The following is a 17,748-nucleotide window of genomic DNA, read 5'->3' on the forward strand; positions in this document are numbered from 1 at the left end:
CCCATTAAACGCTGCTGTACAGAACACCTCACACACTCCAGCATCCTACTGTGCACCTTGTTTTCAAACAAAGCCAAGAGACATTTTCTTCCCAGGTCAATATGTACATATTTGTAAATATATATAAACATATTCAATATGAAATATATAAAATATATTACATTGTTGCCTACTCCCCACACATGCCGGGAATGATACTGGTACTGATTCTTCCTCTCAGAAATCTTTTCTTAATTAGTTTAAATCTTCCTCAGCTCAGGGCTTTTCCAAAGTTCCCCAGCACATCCCTGGGTTGATTCACCTGAACTCCAGGTGTAAATCCAACACCCAAAGTCTCCACACATCACACGGTGAAAAACTCACCAAGAAAGGGCAAACAAACCATGAGAGACCCACGAGGGCTGATGTCCCTGGAGCTGACACAGACATCTTAAACAAGAGAAAGTCACACCCCTTACAGTTCATGGATGTTTTTCCTACAGTAAAACAGATTAATTTTGTTGTTGTTGTTGTTGTTGTTGTTTTGATTCATGCTGGTTAAAACAGAAGCCCAAGGCTGATGCTTCACTTCAGGCTCAGGTAACTGTCCTGGACCGTGCCAGTTTAATGATTAAATCCCAAATCACTCTTCCCTATTCTGCAGAAAGCCACCAGGGTGATTGTGTAAGAGGCTGTTCACAGCACACACAAACCACCAGCAATTTGCTTTGTTTAAAAGGGAAAGAAGAGCAAGGAAACACCGAGGCAAGGCCAAGACAAACAGAATGGCACAGACAGGGTGCCCCGAGGAGCCAGGGCATGCAGGGGGCTCTGTGCCCTGCTCCCAGCCCTGCAGGGCTCCCCGAGCAGGCTGGGATCAGCAGGACACCGAAGCCCGATCCTCCCCAGCTCCACACACACGCTGCAGGCTCTGGGTAAACACCCCTGGCAAACTTTGGCCACCACAGCAGCGTCGAGAAGGACGACGCTCATAAACCAGCAGGAGGAGAATCTGCCCTGCTCTCTCAGCCCCAGCACTGAGGATCTGCAGCAGACACCGAGTTAAGCTGCATCTCTGGTCTGATGCTAAACCCCCTTCTTGCCAAGGCTAAAAATTGCTGCATGGCGTAATCACAAACCGAGGCAGAAGAGAGAAATAATAAATTTCATTCCCATATAATAACAACAAGCTAGGTTTCCATAGCACCCCTCTTCCTGTCAGATCCAAGAGGACATTGCTGCCTTGGCTCTGTGCACAGGGGTTGTGTAACCCACGCAGGCACAAGGACTGAGCCCTCCACAATGCTGCTGATCCATGCCCTGCTCTGCAGGGACACCTTCCACTGCACCAGGTGCTCAGAGCTCCATTCCACCCGGCCTTGGACCCTTCCAGGGTGGGAAGAGGGAAGGGAAGGCACCAGAAGCAAGACAATCATCTTTTGTCCATGCTCAGCCTGGGCTGGAACTGCAGAAAGGGTTCTGTGCTCCTGATGGGGCTCCCATGTAACACAAAAAGGCAAATCATAGAATCACCATGGTTAGACCTCTAAATCACCACTCAGAGGCCTGAGCATGGATTTCACATCTTTTTATCACATTCAGAATCATCAGACATTCAAACATTTTTGTGGAGCAACCTGGAGCCCCAGCTCCTGGATTCAGCCGAATTTGAGCAAATCAGAATTTGCATTTGTTTCTTGTGTGTTGGGCAGCTTTTTTTTTAATTTCCTGCTGTGTGAAACAGGAGGAGCAATAAAACCCAACCCTTGGAAACAAATGACAACTGTTGAATGGAGTAAAAAGAAATCCCAACACCATCCTGGGCTGTCTATGCCACAGCTACTCCACGCACAGCTGCGCACACAGGTACAAGAACAGGCTCCAAGTCCAGACTTCCTCACTTTTATGGGTTTAAATTGGATCCCACTCAGTGTTTAAGGCCATTGTTGAGCTGCTAACACATTCTGCAGCATGACTAACACCAACTGGGTTATTTTTCACTCACATGTGACAAATTCCTGCACCTGGTGCCATGGTACGTGGCTCTACATCACTCATCCTTACCCCAAAAACAATTAGAAAATACACTCAGTTTTGTCCTAAAAGAAGTGGTGGGTTCCCTTGTCTCCTGGAATCATGACATTAAATTATAATCTATACTTTTTCCTTCCCTCCTATTTTGTTGGAATCTATTATTGCCCTGTATCTCCTCAGTGAGACACAGTTGCTTCCAGGTGTCTCCTACATGGGAGTCACAAAAGGCATCAGCATTGGGCCTTCTTTTGTTTCTTTTTAATCTCAAGATTTATGAGAGGTAGTTGACTCATGTTTGGGCTGCCAGAGCTGGACTTTGGTAAGTAATTGCATCCTTGCTATTTTATTAATTAAGATGACTTCTCTCACTTTTGTCTGAGTTGTTGGAGATTGACTACTGTGAGAAAAATATAGATATTTCCTGGGTGTCAGGCAGGTGGAAGTGCAGACACTTCCTCCTCCAGGGCCTGGCCCACGCACCCAAAGGGAAAGGTGAAAATATATCAAATATATCAAATATATCAAATATATCAAATATCCCAGCCCTGCTCAGCTCCACCAGATCATCCAAGCGTCTCCTCTCAGAGGGGAGCTCCACCCTCAGCACAAGGCAAGAAATTCTGCACACACCAGGGCTACTGTGAGCTGCTAAGTGTGGTTTTGCTCCACATAGCCCCATTTCCTTTCCAGCAGCAGCACCAGAAAAAACACTGAGGAGAGAGCTTGTAGCCGAGGAATTCAGTGGATGATTAACTCCATCCTACCAATTAACCACTGCCTCCTTTCCCTCCTGGCAGCCCCAGAGCTGGGCAGCAGAGCCGGGCCAGCACCTGATCCCCCTGAGCGCTGTGCAGGGTCTCAGGTGATGTGCTGGCTCTGGCTCTGAGCTACAACTCATTAGGTGCAGTAATGATTAATGCAGAACCCCAGAACAGGTCCAGGATGGAACCTAGGTCCCCTTGAGAAACCAAATGGTTCCCCCTGGCTCCCCTTGTGCCACCAAATGGTTCCCCTGAGCGCTGCGCAGGGTCTCAGGTGATGTGCTGGCTCTGGCTCTGAGCTACAACTCATTAGGTGCAGTAATGATTAATGCAGAACCCCAGCACGGGCCCAGGATGGACCCTGGCTCCCCTTGTGCCACCAAACGGGTCCTGCTGCCTGCAGGTGACCACAGAGGGACCTGCAGGGACACAGGAGCAGGGCCAGCTCCTCACAGGGATGCAGGGAGCAGCTGCTGCCGTTCCCCTCCACACCAATCCACACCTCAGCCGTGCTGTGCCCGCCTTGGGGCCAGGATGGGACCGGGGATGCAGCTCCAGCACCCTGAGGATGCTCCAGGGCCAGCAGGGCCCACGAGCAGCCCCAGCCCATCACCTCACACACAGGACCTCACATCACAGCGGCCCCACGCGCCAGCCCACGTGTTTGTCACACTCTGTGCACCTCAGAACGGGCAGGGCTGGCACACAAACTGCCTGTGTGACCCCGGGCACCTCCCCTGCCCTGGCCATGGGGCTTCTGCAGCCTCACCCTGCTGGGGAACAGGGAGGGGAGGCTCAGCGTGGACAGCAGCAGGAGTTTCCTCATTAAAGGGCTGACAGGCAGTGAAGGGGCTGCCCAGGGAGGTGGTGGAGTCACCATCCCCATGTCCAAGGAAAGGCCGAGGACATGATTTGTGGTGGCCTTGGGGGAACGGTTGGACCCAGGGATCTTGGAGGGTTTTTCCAGCCTTAACAATTCTGTTATTCCATTATTCCACTGTCACACAGCCTGTGAGGCAGCCAGAATTAGGACTCCAAGAAGTGCACAGGTGGGTTTGCAGCCAGGAGGAGACCGGAGCCCTCCCTGCCATCCCAAACTCCATGGGAATACTGAAATGCAGCCACACTCCCCTCAGGAGCTGCTCCCTGCACTGCACACAGCCCTGACCCCCCAGCTGGGGCTGGATGGCTCTGTTTGGGAAACTGATGGCTCTGCCCTCAACAAAACATACAAGCTGGGCAGAAAACAAAACTTTGCTTCTTTTTCAGACGCTTTAAAAGCAAAATTAATGTTTCTCCAGCTGTGGGAGCACAGTGGGACCCTGCTGCTCCAGGACCTGCCACTGGGGATGTTCCCCCAGCACAAGGCTGTGCTTGGTGCAGAAGATGAGGAAGAAGAGGCTGAAGGCCAAGCAGGGGTGGGAAGGCAGGACCATGGGTCCCAATGAACCTGTCAAAGGGAGCACACATCTCCATTTTGCTGCCCTGATGCTCACCTTGCCCAGGCTGGAGATTCACCTTCCCAAGAGCTGCTGGGGACATTTCACTGGAGGATGAGCAGAGCACCAGGCAAGCAGGAACGACAAACGCAGGGCAGCCAAGCACTGAAGCACTCCAGGAGCACCAATTCCCATCAACAACCAGGGCAATACCCAGTGGAGCCCCAGCCCACGGCTCAGTCAGGAGAGGGATGCAGAGGAACCCTGAGGGCCCAGCCCACAGCAGCAGCAGGGTCAGGCTGCAAACAAAAGCAGGAATCCTGCTCCAGCCCTTAGACAACACTGCCCCCAGTAGCTCGGCTCCCTCCCAAGCCAAGGGATGCACTGAGCACCCAGGGCACACACAGGAGCTCCTGCTGGCCCTGCTCACAGCCCCCGTGGCTGCTGCAGGGCAAGCAGGAGAGGGAACAGCAGCTCCCCTTGCTCTGCGGGAACAGGGGAACTGTGCTCGGTGTGCACAGGGAGCTGAAGGGGCTGATCAGAGCACCCAGCTGTGAGAGGAGCATCCATCCTCAAAGGGGGAGCGCCACAGGTTGGACTCAATGAGATCAGAGGTGTTTCCAACCTAAATGACCCCGGGATTCTGTGTAAAGATCCTCTGATGATTCTGGAATGTCCTTCCCCAGCAGCCAGAGTGGAGCTAGCTCAGGGGGAGCTGTGGCTCCTGCAGGAATGGGTGTTAGGAGAGGAATTTCCAAACTCTCCCGTGTTAGGAGAGGAATTCCCAAACTCTCCCGTGTTGGGAGAGGAATTCCCAAACTCCCCCGTGTTGGGAGAGGAATTCCCAAACTCTCCCGTGCTGGGAGAGGAATTCCCAAACTCCCCCGTGTTGGGAGAGGAATTCCCAAACTCCCCCGTGTTGGGAGAGGAATTCCCAAACTCTCCCGTGTTGGGAGAGGAATTCCCAAACTCTCCCCGTGTTGGGAGAGGAATTTCCAAACTCTCCCGTGTTGGGAGAGGAATTCCCAAACTCTCCCGTGTTGGGAGAGGAATTCCCAAACTCTCCCAGCTCCCTCTCAAGTGATGGGACCAAGCTCCAGACTTGGATGTGCCTGGCTAATCCACAGGAACACAGAGCACAACAGTGGGCTCTGCTGGCTTGCCTGACAGATCTGATGGCCAGCTGTAATTAACCCTCTAATTGCTGCAAAGAGCAACTGATGCCAGAGGGAAATATTCCCACCAGGTACACAGCACAGGGCACTACACACAAAGCACAGCAAACCCAAGTTAATGCCACTTAAATCTGTGGCAGTGGCAGATGCAATCTGTGCACGTAACCAGAAATTCAACTCCCCAAGTTCAGTGGCACTGCTACCTTGACAGTTCAGTGTGCTGCAGGCACTGGAGAGGCACAGAGCTCTCCAAGGAATGGTTCAGAGCTTCCCAAGGAATGGTTAATTACTGGATGCAGGGAGGGACAGGAGGGAGCACACAGAGGGCTCCCAGGGTCTGGCTGCTGGGCTACTGAAGTTATTGTGTTGTTCAAAACACAGATCCAGGAGCCAGGGATGCTCCTGGCAGTCCCTGCAGAAAGCAGGGTGTGTCCTCCCTCTCAATTAAACCTTGGCAATTGTCTTGTGTCAGCCCAGCAGAACCTCGAGTGCCACCCAGACAGCTCCAGCTTTGTCTCCAGGGCGCTGCCTGATCCGTGCTGTGCCCTGCGCAGCTTTCCTGCACACGGGAGAAGCAGCTTTCCTTTAATTTTCCTTCAATAAAGCCCTTCCTCACTGCTGCAGGAACACAACCCACCACAGATACCAGCCACAGTGAATTTTCTTTACACAGCTCAGAGACCAACAAAGCCTAACCCTTGGCCTCTTCCAGCTTTTGTTTCCCCACCTCAGTTTTGTCTACAGTCATTTTTTTAAGACTTCTGATCCAGCCTTTGCACCGACCCACGCAATCAGGGGTCGCAGAGCTCAGCCTATAAAGCCACTGACTTCATGTTTTCCCTCTGTAGGAGTAAAATAATGTTCCCACACTCCGATAGGAACCTTTGCTCTGCACAGATTTAATTCATTACTTATGAATCTCTGGCCAACGCCACTCTCCTCATGGCAGTGGCTCTGTGTTTGCAGTTGTGTCCAGAGGCTGGCAGGACAGGGAATCTTCTTTTTGCTGCGTAGTGAAGGCGCTCAGGAGGGATCCTGACTAATGGCTCCACCAACTCCTGCTTGTGTTAGCAGTCCTGTTCCAGAAAATCACCCAGGTAGCAGCGGCAGGCTGTCCTGCACAACTGCTCCACAGAGCACGGCCGGGAGCCAGGATATTTTCCAATGGAAACTCTTCTCCCAGGGAATCACTCTGCAGCATATTTCAGATGAGAGCTGTGTTTGGCTTTAGGGAATGGGAGATTTCATTTTAGCTGTGAGGGCAGTTCTGGGACCCAAATCCCTGCGGAGTCATTGTGAATCACTGGGGAGGCTGGGATGGCAGAAGCTCTGCCAGCCTCAAAGGCAAGTGCCCATGCTCCAGCTGATGCTTTTGCAGGATTGCCTGGATCAGGTCTCAGGTAAGAGCTGCCCTTTTGCTGTGCCTGCCCCAATTCAGGAGACCCCAGAGCTGGTACAGCAATAGGAAACATGGAAGGTGCCAGTTGATTGCTCTTTCCCTATCCAAACTCCTCCTTTGCAAGCTCACTCTTTCCACAAAGCTCTCCAAACCTTCTTTTCATCTGGGGAAGGGTGAAACCCAACTCTGCTGAGCACCACACTGCCTGCACAGGCTCTGCCAGAGCTCAGAGCCTTTCACCAGGTCCCCTGTGCCCCTGTGCCAAGATGGGCATCCTGCTCCTGGAAATGTGGCATTTAGGAGCACCATCAGGAATGAACAGCTGGATTTTCCAAGCCACACGTGCAAAGGCTGCATTCAAGCCCTAACACACACACCCAGCCAGCTGTGAGGCAAGTGGGTGAGCGCAGAGGTACAAAAATACAAAAATACCAAAATAGGCACTTCTGGAGTGCCTCCTCAAGCAGCATTTTTTTGCTACAAAAATACACAAAAAAAAAAGAAAAAAGAAAAAGAAAAAAAAGAAAAAAAAAAAAATCACGGGATTTTTTTTCCCCAGCTCCCAAAGGGATCCACGCGCTCCCAGCACGGTTTTAGGGTGAAGGGATCACCCCCAGCTCACCACCCTGGGGCTGTCACTGCAGCAATGTCCCAGGACAGCACACAGACGCTGTCACCAACCTGCCCCAAACCCAAAGCCGCAGCTCCAGCCCGGCCTCACTCCGGCCCTGGCCGAGGCGTGGTTTGAGAGAGAAACGCTCAGCTCGGGCCAACACAGCCCGGCCGGGCTCCGCTTTCCCAGGCTTAGCTGTTCCTCGGGTTCCTCCCTCCGGAGGGCTCAGCCCACACCCCGGGCCCGCTCCGCTCCTCGGAGCGCCACTCCCACGGCTCGGCCGGGAACCGCTTAACCCGTTCCGGCAGGAACACAACGCGTTCCGGGAGCCCCTTAACCCATTGCAGGAGGAGCAGAACTCATTCCAGGAGGAGCAGCATCCCCTGAGCAGCCCGATTAACCCATTCCAGGAGGAGCAGAACCCATTCCCAGCAGCTCAGTTAGCCCACTCCCAGCAGGAGCAGAGCCCCCAAGCCCTGTCCCAGGGCTCCGCAGCATCCCTGCCAATCCCCCAGGCCAGGGGCAGCACAGAGAGGAGCCACTGCCCGTCCCTGCAGGGAAAACCCTCCCTTGCCTCTGGATGCCGGTGCTGTCCCTGCCAGAGGAGCCCGGAGCAGCCACAGGGATCCTGAGGGAGCCAGGGCTGAGGGGCTGCCAGGGATGTTGCAATGGAGCTGGGAAGAGGCCATGGCTGGGGATCTGCAAGTTCCACAGAACCAGGGGATCACCCAACGCTCTGGGCTGGGAGGGACCTCAAAGCCATCCAGTGCCACCCCTGCCATGGCAGGGACACCAACCTGGCCTTGGACACTTCCAGTTTCTCCAGGCAACCTCACAAGGAACAATTTCCCCCCAATATCCCGTGCAACCCTTCCCTCTGGCAGTGTGAAACCATTCCCCCCTGTCCTGGCACTCCATGCCCTCGTCACAAGTCCCTCTCCAGCACTCCTGGAGCTCTCTGAAGGACCAGGAGCTCTGTCCAAAGAGGTGAGCACAGGCTCTGGGAGGGCTACAAACCCCACCCTGGAAATGTCCCTTCCAAACCAGGGTTAGACCCTGTGACTCCATCACAGACACACAAACTGCACCTCACAGAGCCCAGAGTGCTTCTCCACACAAGGAGCCGCCCGCACGGGCTGGCAGAAAATGAGCTGCCAGCTGTCACCAGGAGAAACAAGGCCATGGTGTGGTGGCCAGGGATAATTTTGGATGAACAGGAACAGGCTGGTGGAGTCATGGCTCGGATCCAGACCCTGTGTCACTCCAGGCTGCCCTGCTGGAACGAGCTGCTGCAGGGACAGCCGGCACAGCCCTGTCCCCATGGTCCTGCAGAGCATCTGCCAGCACCACTGCAGTGAGAAATGGGGATCCCCCCAGCTCCCAGAGGGCACCCACAGCCTGCAGGAACAGCAGGGCCACGCTCCAGCACCCAGCAATGCTGTAGGTGGGAGATCTGCTACCACAGAGTGAATGAACATCCAGTCCTGTCACAACCCAGCCTATCACACTGCCTCAGCACGGGCTGCTAATTGAATTCAACATGACAGCAGGTTAAACACAGTCACACAGGACCATATGCCACGTCTGAAACTTCCCTGCCGAGCTCAGCTCAAGGAGGTTCCTCCAAGGCCTGATGCCAGGAAGCAGAGGAGATTTACCTGCTCCTAACCTGAGGGCAACTCTTTTGCTGTTAATGCAGCAGAAACAGCTGGCTGAGGAATTGTTTTAATTATGTCTTTTGCTGATCTGCACATCATCAAAAAGGATGTGATCTTTCAAGGGAAAGGGAAGAGCTGGGAAGCTGAGGAAGTTCGGCCTGCAGAGGAGAAGGTTGCATGGAGAGCTCACAGCACCTTCCAGTATCTAAAGGGCCACAGGGAGGCCAGAGAGGGACCTGTAGTGACAGGACAGGTGGGAATGGGTTCACACTAAAGAGGAAAAACTGAAGTTTGATATATAGAAAAAATTCCTCCCTGTGAGGGTGGGCAGGCCCTGGCACAGGTGCCCAGAGCAGCTGTGGCTGCCCCTGGATCCCTGGAAATGCCCAAGGCCAGGCTGGATGGAGCTTGGAGCAACCTGGTCTAAAGGAAGGTGTCCCTTCCAACAGCAGAGGAGTGAAGGAGATGCTCTTTAAGGTCCTTTCCCACCCTAACTAATCCAGGATTCTGCGATTCTATGACAAAATCTCTTTACTGGTCACAGTTCCTATAAATACACTGCAAATGCTACAGCTTGCACGTTTTTGATGCTCTTCCTGATGACAGCTATCCTTTAAATAAACATGAATGGCAGCAATCACATGAGTTTTGCTTTTTGTGCCCTTTGCGAAGCAAAAAAACTAACATTATGTTTCAATTGACATTTTTAGTTTTGGCAAACTGAGATGCCAACTTCGCTTCAGCGTCTACGTAAAGAGCAGGGATTCGATATGGAAAACAGGCTCATTCTTCACTGCAAAGGAAGGCAGAGAAATGAGGGCTGGAGAGGTCTGGTGGGACACCACCACCCTCCTTTGGGACAGGGCAGTGACCTTCAGCTCAGCTCGTCCATGCAGCAGAAGGGGAGCGTGGCTGCAGCTCCGCAGCCACCGCGGCTTTCCAGCCTTGGAGCCACATCTCAGCAAGGGCTGGAGAGAAGGGAGAGATGGCGGGGAGGGAGAGGAGGCTGGTTTGATGTGGGGGGCAGAAAAGGGTGGGCTGGTGAGCAGCAGCAGCCATTCCTCTGGACAGCAACAGCACCGTGAGCACACCCGGGAGCGGAGCTGCCAACTTTCCACTGGGGAAGAGACCGGGAATTTTCCCTCTGAGCCTGACAGAGACTGCCTAAAATCCTGCTGTTGGCCGTGGAGGGACTAACTCACAAGTGCTGCGTCCCCCAAAATCTATTCTATTGCCCGCACTGCTCCATGCATTTTCCTCACATCAAGAGCAAGATGCAGGCAGCTCCCAGCCCGCTCCACCCTGGCACTGGAATGCGCGGCTTTGCTCCCGAGCTGTCCTTCTTCCCCTGCTCACTTTGCTACTCACTGACTACAACTCAGACAAATGTTTGGGGACATGTGGAGTAAATAAAACACAAAATCAAGCTGAACTGCAACAATCAATCAGAGGACAACAAAGCTTGGAGGAACGGGGAAGGGATGACGCCGAGCCGCGTTATGGAAACCACAGCGTGGAAAACATGGCATGACAAGAGATAAAACAAGGAATCCCATTAAAACGGGATAAAAGGCAGAGGAGCACTAACAAACCATATGAGTTCTACCTTCTGAGTGAGTGGTTTTCTTTCAAATCCACTCTTTGTGAGAGCAGAATGAAAGCAGCTGAGTGAGACGCAGAGAGACCTGCCGGGGGCTTGCCAGCAGGAGAAGAGCAGGAGCAGCCCTCACTTTCACTCCAACAAGGAAAACGCAACACACAGAAAGAGACCACCAGGAAACTTCAAAATGTCAGGAAACACAGGGAGAAATCAGTGTAAACAGTGCGCAGGAAAAAAACCACACCAGGTGTCAGAGGAAAGCCCAGAGGGTTCCACCAGCAGCTCGTCCTGCCTCGTGGGGCTCCAAGAGGTTTATATACAGTTTTTAACACGTGGGGGTTTGTCACTACTGGGGTTTGCAGGCTTGGCTGCACCACACTACAGATCACAAAAGTGAGACATGTTGATGCTGCTCGGGATTATTCAATTGCAATTTTTGCCACAGAGCAGGAGCGCCTTCAAATCCGCCTCTCCGGTGGATGCCTGTTCTTCCTGAGCTGGACATTTCTCTTAATAACACTCTGAAACACCACTAAGAAAAAGTTTTAATTTTTAAAAAGTCTCTCAGTGGTGGGAGCAGCACGGAGAGTTCTCTGGAGCTTTAGGAAGGAGCACAATAAACAGCCCAGCCCTCTCTAACAGCGGAGCCCGTTCTGCTCCGACACCACCCCACAGAATCGCCTCCTTGTTCACACTCACATTATAGACACGAGCTGCTCATGGGGCTGGTCCCTTCCACAGGCTGAAAGAATCTCGCTGGCAAAATATTTATCTAGCACCTCATTTGGGCCTTTTTCCCCTCTCCAAAATCTCTCACAAAAGAGAAACGCAGCCTTGTTTTTGCTGGGATATGGCTCCCTACAAGAATGACATTCCAGGCTGTCTCCGTTTTTTCTAGGAACGGCAATAGAGCTATTTTGCTTTTGTGGCCTGGACACTACTGTACAGGCACTCCACTGCCTGTGGGTTTACCTGAATTAGATTTTAATTTTAACTGGAAATTTTTGTCCCCTGATGGCTTTTGAAGACACCCCAAGCCTTGAAAAGGCTTTTCCTGCAGCATGTAATAATATCAAAATCTACCAATCGCTGCTGACCCTTGAAATTTAAAATTCCAGACTGCAGGTTCCTGAATCACAGGATCTGTTTATTTTAAGGTTTATTTAGGTGAAGTCACCGGCTGGGCAGTGCAACCCCAGGGCTCACTGCCAAATCCACAAAAAACCCCACTGGGTTTTGGATGAAAGTTCTGATCCCCACTTCTGCAGGAGCCTGGCGACAGCAGAGCTCCTCTGATCCCAGCTTCTCCTTCTCACCCATCCACAAACACCACTCCATCCTAATGAGGGGAAAATAAAGGAAGTTTCCACTCTCATCCTTTTACATCGAGATTCTAATTTCCACTTCAAACCCGCCACGACACCCGAAGATGTGTCAGAAAGAATCAGCATTTGCAAGGGAAAGTCGGAAAGCCTTGATGAGATTTATTTCCACTCCAGGAACGAAACAAGCGATGAAAGCTCAAGAAACAGCTCAGGCTCAAATAAACGTGAACAAAATCCAGCAGCGCTGAGAGCAAAGCACTTGAACAGAGATGGATCAGAGCATTCCTGGGATGCAGGAGCTCAGAAGTGCAAATGCTGCCACTCCAAGCCTGGCTCCCCCAGTCCAGATCCGCGTGTCGCGCATTATTTGGGAGAACAGCCCTTGCTCCTGGTTCCAGGCGGACTTTGCGCTACACTTCAAGAACCTGACTGTGGCCATGGGAAGGGGCCAATATCCCCGCTCGCTCTGCCTGGAGACCGCTTCCAGCGAGGTATGTGGTGTCTGCGAGCAGCAGAGCCCATTTCCTTAGTGATTCTTTGGATGGGACATTTCCCCCTGCTCCTGGTAACAGCGCGGCCGCAGTTGGCATTTATTTCCTCAAGGCTGCTCCGTCTAAAACGTCGGAATACAAGAGGAATTCATTTCCTAGGCCTCACTGCCACAGCCAGAAATTCGGAATCGCAGTTGCTGAGCGCTGCTGCGAGCAAATGGCCGGGAATTCCGGCGTTGGGAATTTTCAGAACTCGGCCTTCCTAAAGGCTGCTTTCATTCCAGAATAATTGATTTTTTAAAAAGGGGTCGTTGAGATACTAAAAAACAATTTTTCCTCTAATGAGGGAATATATAAATGTTATTTATCTGTCCGTGTTCAACAAAGGGAATGTGAAATTATTAGGAAAAACCACTCGCATAACCTCATGGAGCCATGAGCAGAGTTCCTTCCATCCCAACAGAAATCAATCTGTAAACTCTTCATGGTTTTAACAAGACTGGGTGCACCTGCATTCTCTGCCATCACCAGGAGGCCAAACAGGGCAGTAAACCTGAAAGAAACCCACTCCAGCACACCTCAGCCCAGCCCTCAGAACAGGACCAGCACACACAGTGATGAGCTGCCTGACAGGGATGACTCCACAGCCTGAATTCCAAACTCGAGCTCTGTGCCCTACACAAACACTTCTGCAATCAGAACACGGCGCCACAAACACCATCCATCGCTCTGGAGCATTTCCCCTTCCCATGGCTGTGTTCACCTGCAAGAGCTTTATGTCCCATCTGTCACTGCACAATACCCAAAACATTCTGGGAGCTTTTACAACTCAGCGCCTCTGAACAACAATAATATAGTCTCAAACACTTACTACCAACATTAATAACCACAGAAACACATTGTAATAGCCCCAGATCCTCAAAAAGCCCAGTGAAGGACTGATCATCACAGCCTTCAGGAGGCTGCTCCACAGTGAGCAGCGAGCAGCCTGGGGAGCTGCAGAGCCCCATCTCAAACCAACAACAGATAACAGAAATCCAGAACCTCCTTAATAAAAACCAGTCTTTTCCAGTTAGGGACTTTCTGCAACAAACAATGGCTGGTTTGTTTGCAGAAGTCTAAATATATCTAGCAAGAAAAGAGCTGGAAAACACCTTGGCTGCTGGATTTAGAGATGTGCACATTTTCCTGAAGTTAGCCCAGACACAGCCTGCGAAACCTGCAATGTATGTTTACTGTGGTACTCCACAACCTCTGCAGTATCTCTGTGTTGACACTAAAAGTGGAAGCTTAGTTAAGAATATCCAAATAGAGAAGCAGACCCTTAAAGCAGCGAAATACCACCAGAAATTAGTTCATGTGAGATCTATGCACCACGCCAGAGCCCACGTCATCTTTCTTATATGAATCACTCGATGCTTTTGTCTCGTCAAGAAGTGAAAAGCTGCTCCCTACGGAAAACCAAACTTTTCCCCTGCGTCTGTTTTTTGCGTCACGCAGCGAGCTGATTTCAGTGACAGAGCACATGGACCATTGCAGTGCCCCTCACGAACGCGCCTGACTGACCTACCCACAACAGCCAGACACAAACGCATCTGTCATCCCAGCCACGGAGAAAGGCTTGTTACGTGTGAGCTGCGTCTTTCGGGTTGGCTTTAAAGCGTGTTTAACCCCCCAGTTTATTCAAACACTCGCTCCCGCACACCCTCCTCCCGTTATTCCCCCAGAACCCCCCGAACCAAACTCCAAGCACGGAACCTCCCGAACGCGGAACCCCCAGTCCAAACTCCCAGCTCGGAATCCCTCGAACCAAATGCCTGAACACGGAACGCCCCGAACCAAACTCCCCGCACGGAATCCCCGATCCAAACTCCCCGCACAGAACCTCCCGAACCAAACTCCCGGCTCGGAACCTCCCGACGCAAACTCCCAAACACAGAACCCCCCAATCCAAACTTCTGAACACGGAACCTCCCAAACCAAACTCCCCGCACGGAACCCCGCAAATCAAACTCCCAGCTCGGAACCCCCCGAACCAAACTCTGGCTCGGAGCCCCCCTAACCAAACTCCCGAACATGGAACCTCCCGAACCAAACTCCCAGCTCGGAGCCCCCCTAACCAAACTCCCCGCACGGAACCCCGCAAACCAAACTCCCGACCACCGAACTCCCCGCTCCATACACCCGGCAGGCCACCGCGGTTCCCCACGTCCCGGTGCGGGCCGCTCCCGGCCCCGGCCGCGGCCGGTACTCACAGCGCGGTGGCGGCGGGGGGCACGGCGGCCCCCGGGCTCTCCCCGACGCGGGCCGAGCAGTTGAGGGCGCAGGCGGGCGCGGCGCAGGCACAGCCCGGGGCGCAGGGCCGGCAGGCGGGGGCCGGGGTCGCGGCGAGCCCCCCGCACAGCAGCGAGCAGAGCAGGCACCAGCCCGGCAGCGGCAGCCGCGGGGCGCCATGTTTGCGCGGTGCTCCGGCGGCTCCATTTCCCAAAGGCATCTCTCCCTACGGGCATGGCATGGCCCCGGCGCGCCGCCGCCGCCCCGGCCGCCCGCCCCGCCGCGCTCCGCCGCCGCCTCAGCGCCCGCCCGCCATGGCCCGGCCCGCTGGGGCCCCGCTCGCCGCGCTGACAGCCCCGGCCCGGCCCGGCGCCGCTCGGCTCTGCCGCTGCTGCTCCGCCCGGCCGCGGCCGCCCCCGCTCCGCCTCCCGGCCGGCGGAAACACGGCGCCGCTCCAGCCCGGGCCGCCCCCGCTCCGGCCCGGGCCGCGGGCACCGCGCGGCTCCCGGGCACGACGGCTCCCGGGGCACCGGGACTGCGAGCGGGGCCGCAGGAGGGTCCCCTGGGAAAGGAGCGTCCCGGGGGGCAGCGGGATCTGGGGGACAGGGGTGTCCTGAGAACAGCGGGATCCCGTAGGGAAGGGGTGTCCTTGAACAGGGGGATCCCGTGGGAAAGGGGTGTCCCAGGAACGGGGGATCCCGTGGGGAAGGGGTGTCCTGAGGGCAGGGGGATGGCGCGGGACAAAGCTGTCCCGGGAGAACGGGGATCCCGGGGAACACGAGCATCCCCGGGACAGGAGATCCCGGCAAACACGGGTTATCCCCGTGGGGGCAGCCCAGACAGCGGGCAGGGCACAGAATGCGGCAGGGAATTGTGTCCCAGTGCCCGGGCAGACGGGGCGGTGTGCCCACCTGAGCCCTCCCCAGGCTGTGCTGTGGGATGCAGTACGGGCTGCAGGGTGTGTGTCACACCCCCAGGTAACACAGCAGGTAACTCGGGTGCCTCGGAGAGAGAGGAAGAACGAGGCACGTACTTTACAGTGCATTTTTTTTTAGCATCAAACACAGCAAATCTGTCAGGTTTCAATGTCACTTTCACCCTGCAATGGCCCCGGGCACTGGCTGTGGCGCAGACCTGGTGAGATCAATCCATCATCCCACAACATCTCCCAGGGAACTGAAATGTTTCTGATTTGAAAATATAACTAAAATAAAATCTCCATTCAACCAAACGAAGCATCATTACAGAGGGCATCTCCCCAAAACCAGCCCCAGCCCCACTTGGAGAGGGTGGAACAGCAGTGACAGCTGATTATTGCACCCTGATTTGTCGTGTTTCACCTGTTTGCTCAGGACAGAGAAGGGTTAGCCAGGGTAATGGTTTGGGTTTGAATCACGGAGGATTTTTGAAGGCATTTGTGATTTGGGGTGTGTGGGATTCCCTAGGGAACAAGGGACTGACCCCTCAGCACTGCAGTGCACCCACTGTGGGCTGTGAATCCCACCCAGGATCATTTAAGTTGGAAAAGACCCCACCTCTGGCTCTGCCCAGTGGGATTGACCCAGGATGGTGCTGATCCAACAGAATCTGCCACTACCTGTGTGGTTTTAGCTTTGGGATCGCCCTGCTGAGGCTCTGGCTTCCTGTATGCAAACTCTGAACAAACCTGAAATGCAAAGCCTGACAGCATCCAACCCCCCTCCTTGGCATGGTGCTTAACGTATGTGAGAATTTACTTTCCAAAAACATTTTGTGCCGTGAATGTTGGGCTTGAAATGTGCTTGAAAGACACATCATCCCTTGCATGATGTGTTGTGCCCAAAATAGCTCCATGGTTACTATTTCCTCATGTGACTACCATATATTTATTTCCGCTCCCTCGATTGTAAATTGCTTTTTGTAGGGGTTCTTTTCCCTTTCTTTTGTACTGATGCCCATATTCTTTCAGATAACAGCAAGGAGAAAATATCCTGTGTGTGGATTGTAATCAGCAGATTAGCTGGCTAATGGAATCCAGCTGATGGAATGAAGTTAAGGGCTCTCCCCCAAAAGCCAGGGCTGCCAAGCTGGAATGAGGGCAGCGAGCAAGGAAATACTTGAGTGAGTGTGCAAGGAGAGAGCAAACCTTGACACAGCGGCGAGCAAATCATTTGTTCACATCAAATCACGATTTTTCATCTTGGAGGAAAGCCTTGCCGCTGAGCTGGGATGGGTTTTAAAACAGCAGCTGGGGAAAATGATGGAAGTGGAAAATGCACTCTGGGCTTGGGAGGCTGGGAAGGGCTCGTGGTGGGGAAGGGATCCTGCTGGATCCTCCCCCTGGCGGGAACAGGAGAGTTTCCCAACACTGTTTGCTTGAAGCAGAATTCAAACCCCAGTGAGGAGGCTGCTCATTCTGCCCGTCCTGCATGCAGGCACCCAGCACATCCCAGACACACCGTGCTCAGCAAAACGTGACAGAGCTGTGGCTGACCAGGAATGCCCCTGCTGCCTCCAGATGCCAAAACCTCTGCAGATGGCTTTGGACAGCCCTGGAGCCCTGTGGCACCCCCTCTCCAACACAGGAAACACAGGAAAAAGCTCCTACAGCGCCAGGTGCAGTTCCATGAGCAGCCACGCAGGCACCTTCTTGTCCAGGTGTGTTCATTGCCCATGGAGGGGAAACTCTGCACGGCTGGAAATTGGATTGGAACCAGGACAGGGAGCCTTCTGCCCCCAGCAGCACCCATCCACTGTACCTCGTGGAGGTGCCAATACCCATGAGAGCTGCAGGATACACCAGCTTCTTTATTTTTGAGCCTGTTTTGTAACAAAAAAATCAAAAACCGTTGTTACAGTGTGTGTTAGCCAAGTCAGCTGAACGGAGCTAACATTTTATTTATAAACAATTTTCTTAAATACATTTTAGTGTATTTTCTCTTCCGCCCTACCAGTTCGTTAAGAAACATAATCACTCTGATCAGTAGGAGTTGGAAAAGACCACGGAGTCCAACCATTCCC

General features: G+C 53.3%; 1 protein-coding gene across 1 annotated transcript in view; it reads right to left on the reverse strand.

The window, feature by feature from the left end:
- PKD1 (polycystin 1, transient receptor potential channel interacting) overlaps positions 1-14,968 on the reverse strand; it is a 72,450-nt gene extending 57,482 nt beyond the window's left edge. The window contains exon 1 of the mRNA XM_054271046.1: positions 14,730-14,968. Coding sequence (XP_054127021.1) covers positions 14,730-14,968 — 239 coding nt within the window. The remainder of the gene's footprint in view (positions 1-14,729) is intronic.
- Between the last annotated feature and the right edge of the window lie 2,780 nt (positions 14,969-17,748).

This window comes from Melozone crissalis, unplaced genomic scaffold (genome assembly GCF_028551555.1).
Source record: "Melozone crissalis strain CALT ecotype California unplaced genomic scaffold, PUWL_Pcris_2 ptg000012l_1, whole genome shotgun sequence".
Classification (NCBI taxonomy): Eukaryota; Metazoa; Chordata; class Aves; order Passeriformes; family Passerellidae; genus Melozone; species Melozone crissalis.